The sequence below is a fragment of the Megascapheus bottae genome, chromosome 26, assembly GCF_031878675.1.
Source record: "Megascapheus bottae isolate mThoBot1 chromosome 26, mThoBot2.hap1, whole genome shotgun sequence".
NCBI lineage: Eukaryota > Metazoa > Chordata > Mammalia > Rodentia > Geomyidae > Megascapheus > Megascapheus bottae.
Window position 1 is genome coordinate 1098124 of NC_143534.1, and position 20519 is coordinate 1118642.

Genomic DNA, 20519 nt, shown 5'->3' on the forward strand with positions numbered 1-20519 from the left:
AGCTCGGAGGAAAAGACAAAAATATAAGAGGCAAAGGTGAAGAGAATTCGGTTCAAGACTTCCAATGATTAGCTCTTACCTCGTAGGAGCTCCAGAGACAGGAATGCGTGCACGAAGATGAGGTAAACAGAAAGAAGCGAAAACGCCTGGAGCTAGAGAAGGAAAGCGCCACCCATCACTGGCACGGAAATGGGACATGGTCCATCTCCAGGAGGCCCCAGAACTGCCCAGCAATACGTCCTCAAAAGCCCCAGGAGAAGCTGATTAGAATCACATTGCCATCCAATCCTGAGATCTCCTGAGCAAAAACTGTCTTCCACCATGCATGCTAAACCCAGCCTGAAGGCCCTCAGTGGAGAAGAAATGCGAGGAATGCTACGACTGCAAGGACGGGAAACAGATCTGTCAACCAAGTTTGTTTGCTGCTGCTGTGACAAACACCTGAAATCATATTGAAGAAAAAATAGGGGAGGAAAGGTTTGTTTGGGCTTCTGGTTCCAGAGCTTCCAGTCCGTGGGGGCCTCGTTCCAGTTCCACTGCTTCTGGGTCTCAGGTGAGGTGGAATCTCATGGTGTGAGTGAGTGTGTGTGTGTGTGTGTGTGTGTGTGTGTGTGTGTGTGTGTGAATTGCTCCTACCATGGCGGCCACCAGGCCATCACTACCCAGGTCCCACCTGAATGCCACAGTGGGGACCAAGACTACAAGGAGTGCTTATATGTGCTGGTTTGCAAGAATACTGATTAATGAGAATACCTTGGTGATCTGGATGTTTGCTCTTTGCAGCCCTGGGGACTAACCCGGGGCCCCCTGCCTGCTCGGCGAGCATCCCCAGTGGGCCTCGTGTCCCCCAGTGGGCCTCGTGTCTGTTGTCTTTGCTTTGCGTTTGAAGCTTTGCTCAGTTTTTGGCTCTGTGTTGTCTTTTATTATCCTAATTCATTTCTTCAACGAAGATGCACGCAGAAGACCCTGTGGTGAGAGTGTAGTATCCTGGAACTGAGCAGAGCTCTACCTAAGCCCCTGGCTGGATCTGAACTCCTCACCTTGCTGGTGAGATGGGACTCCTGGAACATTCCGGGCTGGTCTTCTGCATTCCTCCTCAAGCTCCTCATTACACTACTCTGAACCCCAGAGACGATGAGATGCATTTGCTCCACGATCTGGCAAGTAGGGAACTACTGCGCTTCTTCCCCAGTTCCAGGAAGTCCTATCATGCACTTCAGATCCAGCAAATCCTGTGGAACAGACAGGCTTTAGTCAGTTGAAGTCACAGTCCACGTCGGGGGGCTGAGTCAGACGCAGCTAATGAGCTCTGCGCCGGAGCCGAGCCCTGCACCTCCAGGAGTCGGGACCCAGCGGGGCCCGGCTCTCCCCATACCTGTCCTGATTGGCTTCTGTGGGAGATTAACACAAGCGATTGATCAGGAGGCTGGAATTAGCATACTGAGGAACTGCTATTATTTATGATGGGAACCAAATTCATTCCGGCTCATCAATTTATATGTATGAGATCCTAAATGTGTATATCCATTTGCAAATGTTTACACAATGCACAGACACATACATAAGCACGTATCTGCATACATATGCATGTATACGTAGAAGGGGGGGAGAGATGATTACGCTTTACCAAGTATTTCCATGCGCCAGCCGTGATTACACACGCTGTGTATGAGCTCATTGAATTTCTATCACTAGTCTCTGTGGTGGATATCATTACCCTATTTTTTCCCAGATTAAGGAACAAAGGCTGAGGATTTAGGTAACATCAATATTCATGCAAAGATCATCTTTAAAGTTTGATTTGCAAGGTTTTAGTCTATCTGAAATGTGCCAGTACCGGGCAGGAGTTCTTTATAAGCTCATGGATTTTGGGTATCAAAATCCATGAGAACCACATACAATATTACATGCACAGACATACAGACACACAGACACACATAACCACAAAGACACACACTGTAGAGGCTCAACAGCTCTTGCATTCTTTAAGTGAAGAGGGCCAAAGGGGCATCACGTCCTAACACTGGAACACAGGACCCAGGGACAAACCCTCTGCACCACTCGTAGCCCAACATGCCCGATCGCTGTGCCCGGGGCTGGCAGGCGCTGTTTTCCCCAAAGCATTGCCATGAACTAAGTTGAAAATAGATTTCTGCACAGTTATGGTGCGTCTTTTCGGAGGAAAGCTTAGAAGTGAAACGTCCGAATCCAAAGACCTCATAAAGTGGTGACAGGCTCTTTCTCAAGGTGCTGCCAGTCCTGCAGCAAGGACCTTTCCCACGTGGTCTGCATGGCAGGCCCCACCCCTTTCTTCTCCAGCTCTGGGTTCAGGGCTTATTTTCACTGGCTACTTACAGCAAGTATGGCATTGTCCTATTTCTTTCTTTTTTTTTTTTCCAGTCTTGCGCTTGAGCTCAGGGCCTGAGCACTGTCCTTGGGCTTTCTCAAGACTAGAGCTCTACCACTTGAGCCGCAGCACTGCTTCTGGCTTTTTTTCCCCTATGTATGTGGAACTGAACCCAGGTCCTTGTGCATGCTAGGCCAGCACTCTACCACGTGGCCACACCCCGTTACATAATCAAATGCTGGCACTTTTCTGGCTTCACCGGGGGATCTCTATTATGCCTGGAGCTGGCTGGATGCTCGTCTAAGTCCACGTCATACAATGGGGCTCTTGCCCTGCAGGCAATGATATGCCTGTGCGCATCTGAGGCTCAGCTCCATGGCTGTTACCCAAGTAGGCTTCCAAGAGTGTGCTGGCTAGATGAATTCATACAGTGGAGACGGGGTGGGGTGTGTGGGTCTGGTGCCACACCTTCCTCTGCCAGCACTGGGATGGCGAGCAGGAGGACCTTGAGTTTAAGACTGGGCTACATCTCACGCAGGCCCCAGGTCAGCCTGGGGCACCAGGGAACCCCTGTCCAAACAAGCCACAAAGCAGCAATCACACAGTGACAAGTAAAATAACACCAAAGAAGATAAAGACTACAGAGTATCTCTAACTCAAAGTCCTTGTTAATGATTTGTGAGTCACAAGGTTTCAGGAATCAACTAAATATCATCTAAAAACTTAAAAATGGTGAGAAATCAAATATATAGCAAATGTTTTCATAAAGGCACATATGCTCCTGGGAACAAAACATTGAAATGGGTCATACAATTTTCTCTATGGAAAATCTGTGAAATCAAAACATCAAAGCAAAACCATCCGGAAAATATTTCATGATCAGGGTTGGGAGTGTGGCCTAGTGGTAGAGTGCTTGCCTAGCATGCACGAAGATCCGAATTCGAATCCTCGGTACCACAAACATAGAAAAAGCTGGAAGTGGTGCTCAAGTGGTAGAGCTCTAGCCTTGAGAAAGCCCAAGGGCAGTGCGCAGGCCCCGAGTTCAAGTCCAGGACTGGCAAAAAAGGAAAAAGAAAACTATTTCATGATCAGTACAACTTCAGAGTGACGGGAGGAACATATCATTCATTGCTTCTAGAAAACAAAATCGTAGGTTCTCCTTTATAGAAGAGGCACTTAAAAAAACTTGTGTGTATTGTAAATGTTGAGAGGGAGAAGTCATTAGCCCAGAAAATCTTTCGTTTACTAAGAAAATAAAGAATTAGTTAATGAAGCAAATGGACAGATTGAAGGAAGAAGAGTGGGGCGGAGGGCAGAGGGAGGGAGAGTGGTGGAGGCAGCCTGACTCATGGTGGCGGGCTCTGAGGGCTGTGCACATCCCTCACCTGGTTGGAAGCTGAACTAGTGGATGGAGGCTTATGCTTGCCCTGGCTTCAGCCCCCCTCGTAGACCTCTCTGTGCAAAGGCAGCCACAGGAAGGCCCATAGGAATGGAGGGGGACAGACGCTCCGTCCCAGCCTGCCTCCACACCCTGGCTGCGCTCGCCTCTGCATGCCCTCCCTCTGTGGTGGTCTGTGGTGATGTGGAGGGCGGGTGACCTTGCCTGTCCTCCTCCCAGGTCTCGGAGATGAGCTGGCTGGTCTATTTTTAGCTAGGAGGACCCCCGCAGCCGAGCTGCAGGCGCTGAGAGAGCAACACAGGGAGGACCTGGGGCTCACAGGGAGGAAGGAAGAGCTGAGGCGGTGGAGACGCCTGACTATTTTTAGCGGGGCTGTGTCGCAGCTCCCTTCAAAGCCTGCATCTCCTAAGAGGAATGCTTCCGAAGCTGCAGCACGTCAGTCAGAGGCTGAAAACCACACGGCCTCGGCCTTGGAGACCACGAACCCCACCTCAAACGTGAGCCCGTGGCGCACAGTGCAGGAAGTCCTCCTTGGTTTCTAGGAAGCACAGAGAACTGGCAAACCGGAAGGCAGCACTATGTATAAACACTTACCATGGTACTGAACTTGGGATGGTTTCCAAACGGCTGTGCTTTACACAGCAGTTACGACATTCTTTACAGAGAAACAGTATGTGGAGGAACGAGGCACCGGGCTCAGAGCTGTAGAGAGGCAAGTGTAGTAATTCATGTGGTAATTTACAAGAAACTAGTGATGAAAGCAAGGCCGCTTCCAGCCAGAACTACCACGAGAGAGTCTCAAAGTGAAGACAAAAAGTCTGCACACCCCGGACATGCAGAGAACCAGTCCTTTAACCCCAAGATCATCATCAAGGATGGGAAATGGCGGTGAGCCAGGAGCTGGGACAGCTCCTCACCAGGTGGGGAAGTCGCCTGGAACTGACGGGAGGGGCCTAGATAGCTAGAGAGCAAATGACTTCATTTGATGTCTCTGACCTATTTGTGTCTATCATCGTCCAGCACCTATCAACTATCTATCCATCCGTCCATCTACCCATCCACCCATCCACATAGCATGGAGACAACTGAGCCAGATTTCCTTTTGAAGTTCAGCTCACAATAAGATAAACACATGCATACCGTGAGGGAAAAAAATGAACTTTTTTTTGGTTTTGGCCAGTCCTGGGGCTTGATCTCAGGGCTGGGCACTGTCCTAGCGCTTTCTCAAGGCTAGCACTCTACCACTTGAGTCACAGCACCACTTCTGGATTTTTCTATGTATGTAGTATCAAGGAATTGAACCCAGGGCTTTGTGCATGCTAGACGAGCACTCTACCACGAGGCCACACTCCCAGTAAGCCAGAAGTAAACTTTTAAATGAAAATTGAGTCTGTCACCCTAAAATCTTTGGTGTAGCTTGGGAAGTATATATTTTTTTTTTTAAAAAGGAGAGGGAGGAAAGGGGAGTTCCTGGTTCTGATACTGAGAACCAACTCCCTTCTCTGAGTGGCTGGCATTGAAAAATGAGGCAAAGGCAGAAAGAATTCCAAATATGCCTGGCCTTTGAGATCTATAAGACAGCGCGTTCTATTTATACATGACCCACTTACAATACCCTTTATTCCAGGTGGCTACATGGGACAGCGACCAGCACTGCATTCTGGGTCATCCAGAGTCTCCCAGCTCCAGAGGAGTAAGTTTCCCCAGCAACATTCACCACATGCCATGGTTACAGCCACATTGCCGCACAGCTCTGCATTCTGTATGCGATGGGTGGGCAGACTTTTCTGGCTGATCTAAAACCTATGAAAAGATACACACACACACACACACCCCTCTTTCATCTCGGGGCATTATATAACAAGCTCTGGGCCTGGTCCTTTCCTTTCTACTACTTCAGTTGGCATCTGATCAAGTTTCAGTTTGCATTTCCCAAGTTCATTTGCATGGGAAGAAGCGTTTATGAGTTGGATTATATCTTTCAGATTCTCCCATTACTGCGGGTAGGCGAGGGCACAGTCCTGGAGTCTCCTTGCCAGTCTCCCCTGGGGTAGAACGAAGGGCGTCTCAGCCCCTGGGCTCAGAGAAGGATTTCTCATACTCTACCCTCAAGGGCTTTCAGCACCCTCTGAGTCCTTAATCGAAGGCTGCTGCTGCTACTGTTTGTTACCAACCAGCTGGCTAGAGCCCTTCCTCTCCTATTCAAGCAGAAACCATGGGTAGATGAAGAGAAGCTTTTGGAATACCAGCAGTCCCAGGCTTTTAGGTGCTAAAGACAGAGGGGCTGGACTGGCAGCTCCCAGGAGCCAGAGGCCTGCAGCTCAGGTTTCAGGAGCCCTGGGGCACAGCTCTGGATACTCAGGGTGGAGGCTGCTCACGAGCCACGCTCTTTCCCCACGGCTGCTGTCACCTATGTAGTTTGGCTGCTGCTTTCACTGTCCTCTAACTAGCTCAGCCGCCCTGATGGATAATGAAGACCAAAGGTAGGCAAGAAAAAACGACTTGCACGTCTACTTTTACTGGACTCCCAACAGTCAGGGGTAGCAGAGTTCTGTCTCCAAGCTTGCTTATATATCCAGGGAGTCGGACACTAATCACAGCAGCCCTTCATGCCAGTACAGGGCCGTTTGCACCAATCATGGCACAGCATCTCATGCAAAGACGGGCTCATATTTGTGCCCAGCACAGTTGGTCCCTCCACTAGTCACATGTCCTTTATTGGGGGTGGGGGGCAGTTCTGGGTCTTGAACTCAGGGCCTGAGCACTGTCCTTGGGCGTTCTCGGGGCTAGTGCTCTACCACTTGAGCCACAGCACCACTTCTGGCCTTTCCCCATGTATGTGGTACTGAGGAATCGAACCTAGGGCTTTGGGCATGCTAGGCGACCACTCTACCATAAGGCCAAACTCCTGGCCCCATTCACATGCCTTTGCTAAGCTATCAGGTACAATGTTCTCTCTGTCCCAGGTGGTGGTGGCTGCAGGTGATCTACAGTTCACAGGGGTTTGCCAAGTTCAAAGTCAAGCATGGCTGAGACGGTGCCTCTGGAGCCACTGTGCTTTGGTGAAAGCAGCTGTGGTTGTCATGTGGCTCCCGCCAGGTGAGCACTCAGAGATACTAACACAGGCAGTAGGACAGTCTGGTCTGGTCCTTTGGTTGGAAAATCTCGACTGGAGATGGCCTGGGTGCTAAGAAAGGGCCTGATGGCTGTCAGGGAGCCAGATCACCCTGACACCACTAGCTCTAGAAAAATAAACATTTAAAGGAGTTCTATCACCAATGGTGCTTTCATAGTATTTTACCATAGCTTTCACTGCTGCGGCAGAGTCCTAGGAAGAGCTGGGCTCTAATCCGTGTCAGATGCCAAGCAACGGCACTGGGCTTGCCAAAGGCTTCACACCTCAAGGCCACCTACTTCCCTCCGTCAGGTACACCTCAAAAGTGTGGGAGAGTGAGCTCTGACTGCACAGATCTTCCTTTCATTCGTCTAGCACGGGTGCAGCACCTCTGGCTGTTACTGAGCTCCTCAAGCAGTTAACACGGCCCTGGGGAGGAGCTAGAGACCACGGTGTGGTCCTCAGAGACCAGGGCGGGGGTACCGCCCAGAGGCGCCTGGGACACAGGTGAAGAGCATACGTGCACCCTGCCTTTGACTGGAGAAACAGGAGTCTCTGGAAGGGGCTCAAGAGTCTGTGTTTTCATGTGCACAGGACAGGTGGACAGCCTGGGAGAGGGGCTCTGAGGAGTTTCCAGCAGGGGTGAGCTTGTGCCTGAGTCTTGTAATTAGGAAGTGGTAAGCTAGAGATAGAGGTAGATAGAACCACATGTGTGTGTGTGCGTGTATACACATACATATATACATACACTTATACACACAAATACACGCATATGCATACATATACACATACGCATACACACAAACACACGCGTACACATGTGTGCATATACACACATATACATACACACATGCATGTGCACAGCACACATATACATATACACCCATACGTATATACATACACTTATACACACATATACACGCATATGCACACATATACACATACGCATACACACAAACACACGCACACATACACATGTGTGCATATACACACAGACATACACAGATACGAATACACACATATACATATACACCCATACACGCATACGCACGCATAGACGTACACACACGCGCATACACACACGCACACATATACATATACACCCATGCACAGACAGACATGCACAGACGCATATGCACACATATGCATACGTGTACACATGCACACACACACGCATGCATATACACCCATACACACTCGCACACACATTGACGTATACACACACACGCATGCGTACACAGACATGCACACACGCATATACACACATATGCATACGTGCACACACGCACGCACACGCATGCGTACACACAGACATGCACACACGCATACCGATACACACATACACTCACGCAGATGCACACACTCACACTCGTGTGTGTCGCCGCCGCCGCCCGCAGGGTCCACCGCGAAGCCACGCGGACCCGCGTCCCCCGATCCCGCGAGACGCCGCTCCCCCCTCTCGCGAGAGCCCCCGGCCCCACTTCCGCCCCCGGCTCCGCCCCCGCGGCGTCTCCAGGGCGACGGACATGGCGGCGGCGGAGCGGCTCTTCTCGCTGGAGCTGCTCGTGGACTGGGTGCGCCTGGAGGCCGCGCCGCCGCCGCGCGCCGCGGGCCCCGCGCTGGCCTTCCGCCTGCTGGACTTCCCGCCGCTGCTGGTCCGCCCTCCGCCCGCCGCGGCCGCGCCCTCCCCGCGGTGCCCCGGCGCCTACGGCTTCGGCCGCGGCAAGGCCTGCGTGTTCCGCCTGCGCCCGGCCGCGCTGCGCCGCCCGCGCCTGCGCGCCGCGCTGCTGCTGCTGCCGCCGCCGCCGCCCGGGCCCGCGGACGCCGAGGACGCCGAGGGCCCCGCCCACCCCGCGGACGCCGAGGACGCCGAGGGCCCCGCCCACCCCACCGGCCCCGCCCACGCCGAGGACGCCGAGGGCCCCGCCCACCCCGCCGGCCCCGCCCACCCCGCGCCGCGCCTGCTGGGCACCTGCGACATCCCGCTGGCCGCCGCCGCCGCCGCGTCCCGGGGCCGCCGGGGGACCTTCGCCCTGCGCTGCCCCGCCGGCCGGCGCGTCGGGGACCTGGCGCTCTTCTACCGCCTCCGGGACCTCGGGGCCCGCCCGCCCGAGCGCCCGGAGCCCCGCCGCAGCGAGCCGGGCCCCGGGGCCCGCCCGCCCGAGCCCCCGGACGCCCCGGCCCCCCGCAGCCCGGCGCCCCGCAGCCCGGCGGACGGCGCGGAGCTGGAGTTCGCCGTCAACACGTTTTGCCCTCCGCCCCTGTATTACACCCACTGCCCCCGGGAACAGGCGCGTCCTGCCCCGGCCGAAATCACCATCGCGCCCCAGCGAGCAGCAGCCCGGGCACTGGACGGCGACTTTCCCGAAGCCCAGCCTGCACACCCGCCCTCGGCCCCGCGGCCCCCGGCCGTCCCCGGCGCCCCGCTCGGCCTGGACGAGCCCAGCGCACGCCACCCTCCCCGGGAACAAGCCGCCGCCGCCACCGCCGCCGACACCCTGCGGCAGCTGCCTCTGCTAAACGCCTTGCTAATCGAGCTGTCCTTGCTGCACAACCAGCCCGTGGCCATCCCCACGCACGTGCACCCTCACCTAGCCGGGCTGTACAGGGCGGAAGAGAGGACGCCGGCCTGCCCCGCCAAGCCCAGCCAGCCCAAGCCCCAGAAGGACGAGTGTCCCGAGGAAGAACTTGGAAAGAGAGCCAGTCTTGAGGATAAGAAGAGCCACGCGGAAGGCCCGGGCCAAGGTAAGGGTGTGGAGAAGAACCCCCGGAGAGGTGCCCGGGGAAGGCTGCTTTATGGCTTAACAGACACCCTGAGGCTACGTTTAAAGCAGGCTAACCCTGGCATGTTGGTGGTCCACGAGAGGAGAGAACAGTACCGGAAAAGGCATGCAGGGACAGCGGGCACACAACCCAGAGTGCCGTCCCGCAAAGTGAAGTCCTCGGAGCAAAGTCAGAAGCCACATCAAGTGCCCAGGGGTTGCCACTTCAAGCCAGGTATCTCTTTTATCGAGAGCAGTGATGCCTCGAGGCTACTCAGGAGAGCTTCTGGTGAGCCCAGAACCGCCCAGAGGGCACTGAGCAGAACAGCCGAAGCAGTGGCCGAGGGTGGTGGTGACAGTGGGCGAGGCAGGGCTCCCTCAGGAGCAGCTGCCAGTGCTGTGGCTTCTGAAAGACCAAGTCACCCAAGTGTGTACACGGGCAGGTTGGATGTGGAAGGCCAGAGCCTGTGTGTTTTGCCAAAGGATGCCACTGGCCCAGTCATGGGCAGGGAAGTCAGCCACGGGCAGGTCAGAACCACCGGTGATGAAACTGCGTACCGCACACCTAGTAAAAATGAGAGCATCTTAGAACGCGAGTACTCGGACGATTTCACCAGCCCTTGCTGTTCTGAGGACTGGTCAGCCCCGGAGGACAGCAGCAGAAGTGTGCAGACTCGGGATGATGGCAGTGCAGGCTCACCAGGCCGGAAGCCCAGAGCCCATCCAGGCAAGGCGAGCGAAGCAAGATTGCCCCTGAGAAGAAGTAGCAGTGAGAAGAGTTCTCTTCTCAGCCCGCCTTTCTCAGCTGGGTCTCCAGTGCCCTCGCACAAAAGATCTCATATGAAGACTTCAAATAGAAGCACGCAGGATGTGTCGAGCATATCCTCCAATGGATTATCTTCATCGTGGACTGAGAAAAACGAAAACCACATAGATCAAACTCGTACGTGTACTGCTAAGATTGTAAGGACAGGTCAGGACACTGCCATTAGGTGTAAAGCAGGAGCTGCTCACAAGTCTCTGGACAAAAGCCGGTCGCCTCGGACGTCACAAGTGAGTTCTTACCTACCATCTAATTTGTCAGAGCTGGAACTCAAGGACCTGGAGAGCAGTTCGTCCGACCACTTTGAAGAAGACGGTGACGGCATTTGTTCACTAAACACTTCCAAGCAATACAGAGACATCTGCGAATTAGTAATAAACAAGCTTCCAGGATACACGGTGTGAGAAGGCTTCCTTCTTCATGACCTACATGGCCACGTACTGTTAGTGACAAATCACTTGGCACCACGTAGTATGTGAACAATGCAAATAGTCCTTTGTTTTTAGAATTGAGTTTTGTTGTTCTTTGATGTTTAGTGGCATTTTGCCACTAAATCTGACCATATTTGCCATGACTTCACCTTCTAAATTGGGTGGACATTCTTTTTTTTTTTAAAGTTAAGAATAAAAGTATGTCATCTCAAACTTTCTCTTCTACAAATTCAAAGTGAAGAGTATCCTAAAGCTGACTCCATGTGTGTCATTGAAGTGGGAGGGCCAGTCAGTAAGGGTAGCCTTAGGTTCTCATGGGAATAAGCTATTTAGCAGGTAGAGACCTTATCTGAAATGCACAAGGTACAGGAGTATTCATGATGCCGTCCTCTGCTGCTAAAGGAGCTCAGTATGTGTAGAAGTGATATGTCCTGTGGTGGGGAGGGGTCCTGAGGTCTTACGCACCAGTATTTCCTTAATATCCAGTTGGGCACTGGTGTGGGGTTGGGGTGCATGGAAAAACAGAACAGAGTCTGGCATTTAAAGCAGACACTAGGGATGCATGGCATGGAGCAATTAAGCAGAAGCCCTAAAGAAACACCTATGAAGTTTTTTTTTTTTCTTTTCTTTTTTTTTTTTTTTTTGCCAGTCCTGGGCTTGAGCTCAGGGCCTGAGCACTGTCCTTGGACTTTCTCAAGGCTAGAGCTCTACCACTTGAGCCTCAGCACCACTTCCGGCTTTTTTCTATGTATGTGGTACCGAGGAATTGGACCCAGGTCTTCATGCATGCTAGGCAATCACTCTACCACTAGGCACGTTTGACTAACTATGGGTATAAACAAGACTTGGGTGTTTGCTGAAACGTTTGAAGAGGAATTCAGAAAGCTGTCTCTTCTTGTCAATCATGGGGCTTGAACTCTGGGCCTGGGTGCTGTCCCTGGGCTCATCAGCTCAGGGCTACCACCCTCTACCCCACTCTCTTCCCTTTACACTGTGCACCCAGATGCTACCTTTGTGATATGGAATACCACTCCATAAATATTTGTGCCATGATTGCTACCTAAATAGCCAAATGGGAAAACACAGGTTCACAAGAAATGTGAGCGCTAGAGAGTGGCCGTGCGCGCCTCTTCTGGAGCCATGCGCATGTGACATTCTCCCGTGGTGGAGGACCCAGAAAACCGCTTAGCTGCAGGGGAAATTTCAATTCCACAATGAAGACTAAAGTTTCAGCACTTGGGAATAAATACAATGAATACAGAGATGCTTTCCATTATGAATGATCAAGAAAAAAAGGGAGGGGAGGAGAAAGGCATGAAAACCCAGTGGGAAGCATTTCAGTGGTAATCTCTCCTGCGACTTCAGGGCCTCAGATGTTTGGTCTAAAGCCTCAGGACTTAGCACAGTGAATTTGGAGAGGTCGGCCTGAGCGGCATGGATATTCTCATTGATCTGCCGTTACTGGAGCAGAGCTGAAAGCTGCATCGGGCTCTTCAGGGCCCCAGGGATGGTTCTTGGCTGAGATGCATTTGTGCCGTGCACAGCTAACTTGATGTTCTGTGTCTTTTTTTTGAGCTCAGGGCCTGAGCACTGTCCTTGGACTTTCTCAAGGCTAGAGCTCTACCACTTGAGCCTCAGCACCACTTCCGGCTTTTTTCTATGTGTGTGGTACCAAGGAATCGAACCCGGGTCTTCGTGCGTGCTAGGCAAGCACTTTAACCACTAGGCCAAACTCCCGGCCAGTGTTCTGTGTCTTTAACTGAGGTCATGTTCTGTAGCTCTGTGGTCTTGAGCCGAGCCGCACTCCTTTTCATTGTCTGATGAGGCGGAGAACCTGCTCATCTTGCTCTCTGGAAGCCATGTTTCTTCGGCTGACGTAGCTTACCGTGGTTTTCCCTGGGGAAGCCCCTCAGGCCTGCTTCTCAGGCCCTCACTGTGCTTTAATGTTGTTCCTCCTTAACCCAGAGCATGTTGTATATCCTAGTGATGCGCCCAGGCCGTAAGCGACCTCTGGAGGTGCAGCCCACACTGATGGAGGGAAACAGTAAAGTGGGTCCCAGGTGAGGCTGAGTCTGGGTTACACATCTGAATGAGTTAACTTTTGGATTCTTGAGTTGCACATGTGAGGAAATGCACCTTTCAAAGACGCAGACTATTCTGTGTGTGGGAAGGAGACTGACGGGCTCACAGCTTGAGCTTGTCCCATGCAAAAAGAGTTGGTGGTCCTCCATCTTAACCAGTAAGTTGGGAGTGGTGGCTCCGGCCTGTAAGCCGGGCATGTGCCGGGCATATGCCTGGCAGAGGTAGGGAGGGTTGTGATCTGAGGTGGATGTAGGCAGAAGCACAACACAGTACCTGAAAATAAACGCGGCAGAAGGAGTGTGGGGAATGGCTCACGTGGCAAGCGTGAGGCCCTGAGTTCAATCCCGTACTGCCCAGTACACATAACAAGCACAACCAAAAGACTGCTTTGGATTGGCGGGTCTGCCTGCTGCAGCCAAACCAACTCTTCTGTGCAGGACACTTGACGGATGCTTTTGATTGCGTTTCCTTACAGAAAGATTGTCTTGATCTGAATGAGTAGAAAAACAAATCTTTTCATGATGACTACGACTCGGTCTCTCTGGGTCCAGCGTCTCTGGTTGAAAGACCAGAGTTGCTTATAGATTGTTACTGTTTCACACTGTTCCGGATGTCAGGACAGCATGCCCTGCTGGGGTTCTGAAAAACGAAGTGAGCCTCTGAATTTACATTGAGTTAAAATTATAACTCACTTATCCTCAAGAAAGAGTTTCTTTGCTTTTGGTAAGAACTGTATTTGCAACCAAACTAGTCAGTTTGGTTTAGTTTTGCACCCAAGTAAAAGAGTTCTAAATGCCTTTGAATACAGGGCTATCTTTTTCAAAATTAAAAAGTCATAAATATTCTTGCTTAAAATTAAATGATTTAGGTATGTAAATGGAAAATGAAAATCACTTCTATTGCCAGAGGCAATAATTGATAGTTACAAGTACCTTAGCACTGCCTAGATAATTTCTATACATTGTTCATTAAATGGCAAAAAAGGGAATCATCCTACAGGGAGTTCTATATTCTTATTTAATAATAAAAGGAATGTAGATGTCTTTCCATGACAAAACATTGAAATATTATTTTGAGTGACAGTCTTCCATTGGTATGGATATGCAAAAATACTTTATATAAAACATCACTTGTTGAAGGACATTCCAATTGCCTAATGTTAGAGTTACGAATGAGACCAGTCTCTCTCCCTGCCTCCCTCTCTTACACACACACAAACACACACACACACACACACACACACACACACACGGTGGTGGTGGTGTTCGATGGTGCTGCAGTTTGAACTCAAGTCCTTGTGCAGATTCTAAGCAGGTGCTTCTGTGCTGAGCCATGTGAGCCCTTGGATCTCTCTGTGCAGTGACTGCTTTTGAGGTAGGTTCTTGCTTCCCGCCCAGGTGTGGGCTCTGAGCTGCCAGGGTTAGACTGCTGTCATGGCTGGAAGGACAGGTGTGTGCCACTAGGCCCGGGTGTTAGGGTTCTAGTCTCTGTCCTGGGTTGTAGTCCTCTCACGGCCATTTTCCATGTATTATCTCCAAGCATTTGTTTTTATGGGCTTAGGTTGGACATGACCTGAGATTTTATGCAGGCTGGGTCTCTAATCCCGGAAGATACAGGTTCTCTTTCTTGAGCCCAGCAGTCTGCATGGTGCTGTCTGTTTTGAGAGCCTTGTAACAGGCCTTCCTTTACTCACTGGTTTCCTAGCTGAGTAAGAATTAGGAAGAGCTGGGGAGGGATGTGGCAGTGATGGGATACGAGTTGACCAGCAATCACACAGGCAAGGCCATGGCTGGCGCGTGATGGTCTCTGTGTACCGCCCTTCCTGGCTCTGCATCCCCGCCTTGCATGGGGACTCCACACAGATTTCAATCGTTAATTATTCTTCTAGTTTCTGCAGGTCTGTTGCCATCATTTCTTTTCCATTTTATCAGACTAAGTTTAAGGATGGATTTTACAATCCTATTAAGCAATAAGGGTTTTAGTATAGAAGAAATGCCTTAAAGGGACCCAACATATAAATGAATGACAGTTGTGTGAAACTGTGTGTGATCCCATCCAACATAAAATATGTGGACGTAACAATTACAGACCATCTGTTCGGCTGGCATCTCATTGTATAGGAAGAAATTTCAATTAAGTTTTATTATCAAGAGGTGTAAATGACAGATCCCACATGAAAGTCCATAGCCAGTGAACTGTGTACAGAGTGGGCTGTCACACGGTTAACGGGTTGGATCAGGGTCCCCAAGTACATGCTCTAAACAATGTGCCTGTCTACCAGTTCTTGGACACGAGTACTGTTTATAAGAACGTTGGTGGTGTTTGAAACGTTGCCTGCGTGGATGGGAGTGCTCAGTCCTGAGCTGTCTGGTTAAGGTGTGATTTGCCACTTCAGCAGGCGAGACTAAGCTAAATCATGCCTGAGATAAATTGCAGCTTGAAAGTTGAGAAGTGAACATCAGACATCAGCCGTCTCTGGCAGTGCTTGGCTTGCTGACAGCTGCATATCCAGGGCTGGTAGACCACACTGCAGCTCTGCGGGGCCGAGGGCTCCACCACGCAGGCACATGGTGGTGTCCCGGGCCCTCACAGCAGGAGGAACCTCTGCCACCTTCCCAAGTCCTGAGCTGAGCAGCACTGCTCTCCACTCACGATGCCCGACAGTGACGAGCGTGGGGAGGACCAGAGGCCTATAGGCGTCATGGTGTTGTGGACTGGATATGAGGAGCAGAGAGACAGGAAGTGTTGAGTTCATAGAAAAGTTGAACCCAAATTACAATGGGAGTTACTGAAAAGCCCTAAAGGATTATAGTGTGTGTGTATGCACACACACACACACACACACACACACACATTCGTATGTACATGTATCACTTCTAACCCTTGTCACGCTTGCAGGACACCAGGCGTCATGACTCCGTTTCAGCAGGGGAGAGGGGCGTGGAACGTTGGAGGTCAGTGAGCTGCCCATCACCTGGACTGGGCTGGGTCTTCAATCAAGCTGCCTCCTTCTGGAACACAGCCGGGTCCTCACTGCAGCACAGGCAGGCCCCTCCAGGGCAGGTTCACAGCTCTGGGCTCGCAGTCACCCAGCCCCTGTGGGGAGGGGCCCAGCAGCTGGTCACTCAGACCTCCAGGAGACTGGGACGACTGGGAGGAGCAGAAGAGCAAGGGATGACAAAAGACCAGAGGAGGCCAGAGTGAAAGGAACAGAAAGGCCCGGCATGAGAGAGCAGGGCGTGGGGGGCTCCAGGCCAAGCAGTGAGGGGTGTGTGTGTGTGTGTGTGTGTGTGTGTGTGTGTGTGTGTGTGTGACAGAGAGAGAGAGAGAGAGAGAGAGAGAGAGAGAGAGAGAGAGAGAGAGAGAGAGAGGGAGAGGGAGTGGGAGAGGGAGAGAGAGAGGGAAAGAGAGAGAGGGAGAGAGAGAGAGGGAGAGACTCATACAGAATGAGGACGAATAGGCATCACTTTGCCAGCACACCCGGAAGCCCAGAAGGACAGCTGGGAGCTGGGAGACAGCCAGGAAGAACGCCCCACCACCGTGGACAGGGGATGGGTGGTGGCTTTGGCGATTCCTGGGTGTCAGGAGCACAGGTGATTGTTTCTGAGCAGGGGGTCTGCCGGGAGAAGGTGGGCAGAGAAAGGCTGGGGCATGGCCACCTCTCCCCAGGCCCCCAGTTTTCAGAGTGCCCCTTGAGCCCCTCGTCCCCTTGCCTTTCTCCTGTACGCCGGGGACAAACCTACAGACTACTTGTACTTCTTGTTATAATAGAGAACCAGTAAAGACTCAGGAGCCACCCGGTATGTTTACCGTGCACGCCATGCTGTCTGCTCTCCAGATTCGCCAGCGCTTCCCATCTGCTCGGAGTGCGGGGAGAAGTTCCCGTTCCTGGGGGGAGAGGTCCGCCCACGGTCCTCGTCCATCACTCACAGGAAACGAACGGCGCATTATTCTGGCCGTGGAGATCTCCCGTGGCCACTGGACGTGGACAAACCGTGAATCCGTGATGCACGTTCGTGCCAAGTGCAGGGGCACCCTGGTCGTCACGGCACTTGGCTGGTCTCTCCATCCTAAGCGCTCTAGAGGGGGCTCTGAGCTCTCGTCCCTGCCCCTTGCAGGGCCTGCACCCTCTCCTGAGTCAAGGAAACACAGGTACAGGCCGGCAGCGGCCTTGCCTGGCGCGTGTCTCCCACAAGGTTTGCAGGGATTCATGTGTTAAGATGGAACCCCCCGGTGAAGTCCTGAGAATCGTGAGGCACTCCATCCGTGGATCGGGGAGGTGAGGATGGTCCCTCATCCCGCGGGAGCGGGGAGGAGCGATGGCCATGTGAGCTTGGCCATGGGAGCCCCACCAAGGCACCCACGTGCGTCCCGGCCCCCTTCCTGATCTGACCACCTGCAATGGGCCCTGGACTCACCCTGGCTCTGCTTCCTGTTCACCAGCTGATTTTTTTTTTGCTTGTCCTTGGGCTTGAGCTCAGGGCCTGAGCACTGTCCTTGGACTTTCTCAAGGCTAGAGCTCTACCACTTGAGCCTCAGCACCACTTCTGGCTTTTTCTATGTATGTGGCACCAAGGAATCCAGTCTGGGTCTTCGCGCATGCTAGGCGAGCACTCTACCACTGGGCCAGGCTCTCAGCCTGCCTTCTGATAATTACCTGCACTGGAGCTGGGCCTGGAAACAGCTGGATTGGGCTACCAGGCAGTGGCACTGGCAGAGCCCCCGGGGAGAAGCCTGGGCTCCACAAGGGACCCTTGGAAACTGGGGTCCTGCAGCCAGCACCCTGTGTCCACCGAGCCTCCCCGAGGTCGTCTCCTCTCCGTAGCACGCTTCGCTCTTGCACACATCTAAGATGGCCTGTCTGCGGCATGACATCTAAGAAGGGGCTGCCAGTGGCTTCCATGCCGGCCTCCAGCTTTCCGTTGTCGTCTCATCTGGCAAGGGCCTGGCATGCCCTGTGCTGTGTGAGTGACGAGGGGCCGCCGGCCCTACCTGTGCCCTCACACCCTGTGAGCTTGAGCAGGGCTCTTCTGCGGCTCACCCTGCGTTTCCACGGTGCTTTTGGTCTCCAGCTGGCCGTCACTCTGCTGCTAGCTTGCCCTTTGCAGGGGTTCTCTGGGGTGTTTCCCCTCTGCACTGGTTCCCAAACACAGAGGCCTTGAAACCCAAATGCATTCTCCAGTCGCTGTGATGTGTTTTCACTCAATGGCTATAACACCTCCATCGGACACAGCATGGCTCCAGCTTGTTTGGGCTCTTGTTTGGTGACCACAGGTGAGGGGGTGGCTGGATCCCATGGGGCAGCCCTGCCCTCCCCGCTGGAGTCTAAGACCATGTTTGAACCAGAAACAGCCCCTGCTGTCACTGTTCTCCAGACCAGGGTCGCGTACGCAGCCATCCCGGGAACGGGTGGGAAAGTGCTGGTAAAATGCCCTGCCCCAGTGACCGGAACGCAGTGCCCGACGGCCCGAGTCTGCTGCAGCAGATTCCCACGGCCGGGTCTGCAGGGGACCACAGTGCTCTGTGCTCATGGCCCAAGGTGCAACCCACGGCCTCTCCATGGGCCTCCTCTAACCGTGTGGACGAACCAGGCGAGTGGCACCCCTGGTCTGTGGAAGGACGTGGAGGCACAGGGCACGCTGAGTACTCTGCAGGGGAGGTGGAGGCACAGGACACGCTGAGTACTCTGCAGGGGAGGTGGAGGCACAGGACACGTTGAGTACTCTGCAGGGGAGGTGGAGGCACAGGACACGCTGAGTACTCTGCAGGGGAGGTGGAGGCACAGGGCACGCTGAGTACTCTGCAGGGGAGGTGGAGGCACAGGGCACGCTGAGTACTCTGGCATCTTTCCAGGTCCAGGTTAAAGGTGAGCCAGCCTGGTCAAGTCCATCTTTGTGGGTTCTGGGGTGTCTTCTCTGGCTCCTCCCAGGCCCGGTGCTGTGCCAGTAGGCGTGGGCCCACTGTGTCCCCAGTGCTGGCAATGGTGGGGCAGCCACGGAGGGCCCAGGCCCTGGGAGGGAGCGCTGTACCTCCCTAAGGTGGCAGCCAACCGTTATTGCTTTGAAATTCAGATTATGGAAAAGAGAAGAGAAATCATGGCGATTGAGATGATTTATGGGCGCTATTATGAAAGTTAATGAAATGCAGCTTTTGCTGCCCGCTAATTCTGAAGGGCGGTAGAGAGAAGAGTCCTCTGGGCGGCAGAGCCTGGCTGGTGTGGCATATGCCCTCCCCCAGCTAGGACCACGCCGGCCACCCCCAAGTTCAGAGAGTGGGCTGGGGCAGCAGAAAGCCTCAGAACGGCGCAGCCACGTCAGAGAACGAAACTCGCCCGCCAGGTGCCACCAATGTCCCATATGAGGGTCTCCTGAATGTAACTTGGCTCCTCTTTTGATTCCCTTCCCTCCCCTCCCTCCCTCTCCCTTCCTTCCTTCCTTCCTTCCTTCCTTCCTTCCTTCCTTCCTTCCTTCCTTCCCTCCCTCCCTCCCTCCCTCTCTCCCTTTCTCCCTCCCTTCCTTCTTTTCCTTCTCTCCTCCCTTCCTCCCTTCCTCCCTTCCTCGCTTTCCTTCATTGGAATGTAGGTGGTGATTATGCAGGCCAGGACTTCAATATCTATCCACACAATGACCCCTTCCTTGAAGATCAGTTGGCAAGTTCGAAGTCTGGTGGAGAAACTTCTAACATTTCTATAGAAACTGAAGACTTCGGGAAAGATGGGCCTGTCCGCATGAAGTACCCAGGGCCTGGGGAGGAAACTGCTAGACACAAAGCACCAAGAGGCCCTGGCCGGTTCCCGCCAGCCTCTGGGGAGCTGGGAGCAGCCGGGAAACACCCCAGCCTCCCTCCCACCCCACACGCGGCGTCTTTCACCGAGAGCCACACTGGCCAGTTGGGACATTGGCTTGGCTGGCAGAGGTTAAAGTACCAGTGGCTTGAGTAAGGCAGCCCTTCTCGCAGAGACGTCAGTGTCACTGGAGGCCCCCAGAGAAAAGAGGGCTGGGCTCCCCACGGAGGAAGGAATTGAGATCCACCCCAGACCACCATTAGGCTGCGCAGCGCTTTTCCTGTCCTAAAGTTCTCTAAACAGCCAGGCCTCCGATCATCCGCTTTTATTTTTAAGTACTGAGCACATCACCGCGCCCGTGGGCTGTCTGAGAACAAGCTGGGCCTGTCACCCTAGCTCCCGAGGCTCCAGTCGGCAAGCATTGCTTCTGCTTTTGTTTTTGCTGTAAGTAATTTCGGTGCCAACCAACTATGTACTGGACAAAGGAAAAGTTGTCAGCTTTTTGCACGACCTGTGCAGCTGCTTACGATTCAGAGCCTGATTCAAAAGCGCGGCGCGTGCTTGGGCCGGAATAATTTTTTAAAGATGTTAACGATGATCTCTTACGAACGAAGAGAATCATGGCACACGCTCGGGTGAAGACGGGAGAGAGCTCAGCGGTAGGGGAGGCCCAGGGAGGAGCAGTGGGGAGGGCTGGGCCAGAAGATGACCGGTCCTTGCCACCGTGAGACTTCTGTTTGTCATTGTAAGGAGACCTCCATGCACCTGCTTGGCAA

At 53.2% G+C, this 20519-nt stretch overlaps 1 protein-coding gene across 1 annotated transcript; it reads left to right on the forward strand.

The window, feature by feature from the left end:
• The first annotated feature begins 8387 nt into the window (after positions 1-8387).
• Positions 8388-11122, forward strand: Map10 (microtubule associated protein 10). The gene is made up of 2 exons (XM_090318736.1): positions 8388-8673; positions 8812-11122. Exons 1-2 carry the CDS (start codon positions 8388-8390, stop codon positions 10848-10850), a joined length of 2325 nt encoding a protein of 774 aa, XP_090174862.1. The 3' UTR covers positions 10851-11122.
• Positions 11123-20519: the final 9397 nt, after the last annotated feature.

Coding starts and splice junctions, on each gene's coding strand:
- Map10 (XM_090318736.1), top strand. CDS start 8,388: ATGGCGGCGGCGGAGCGGCTCTTCTCGCTGGAGCTGCTCGTGGACTGG. Junction 8,674..8,811: donor GCTGCCGCCGCCGCCGCCCG/GGCCCGCGGACG, acceptor GCCCCGCCCACC/CCGCGCCGCGCCTGCTGGGC.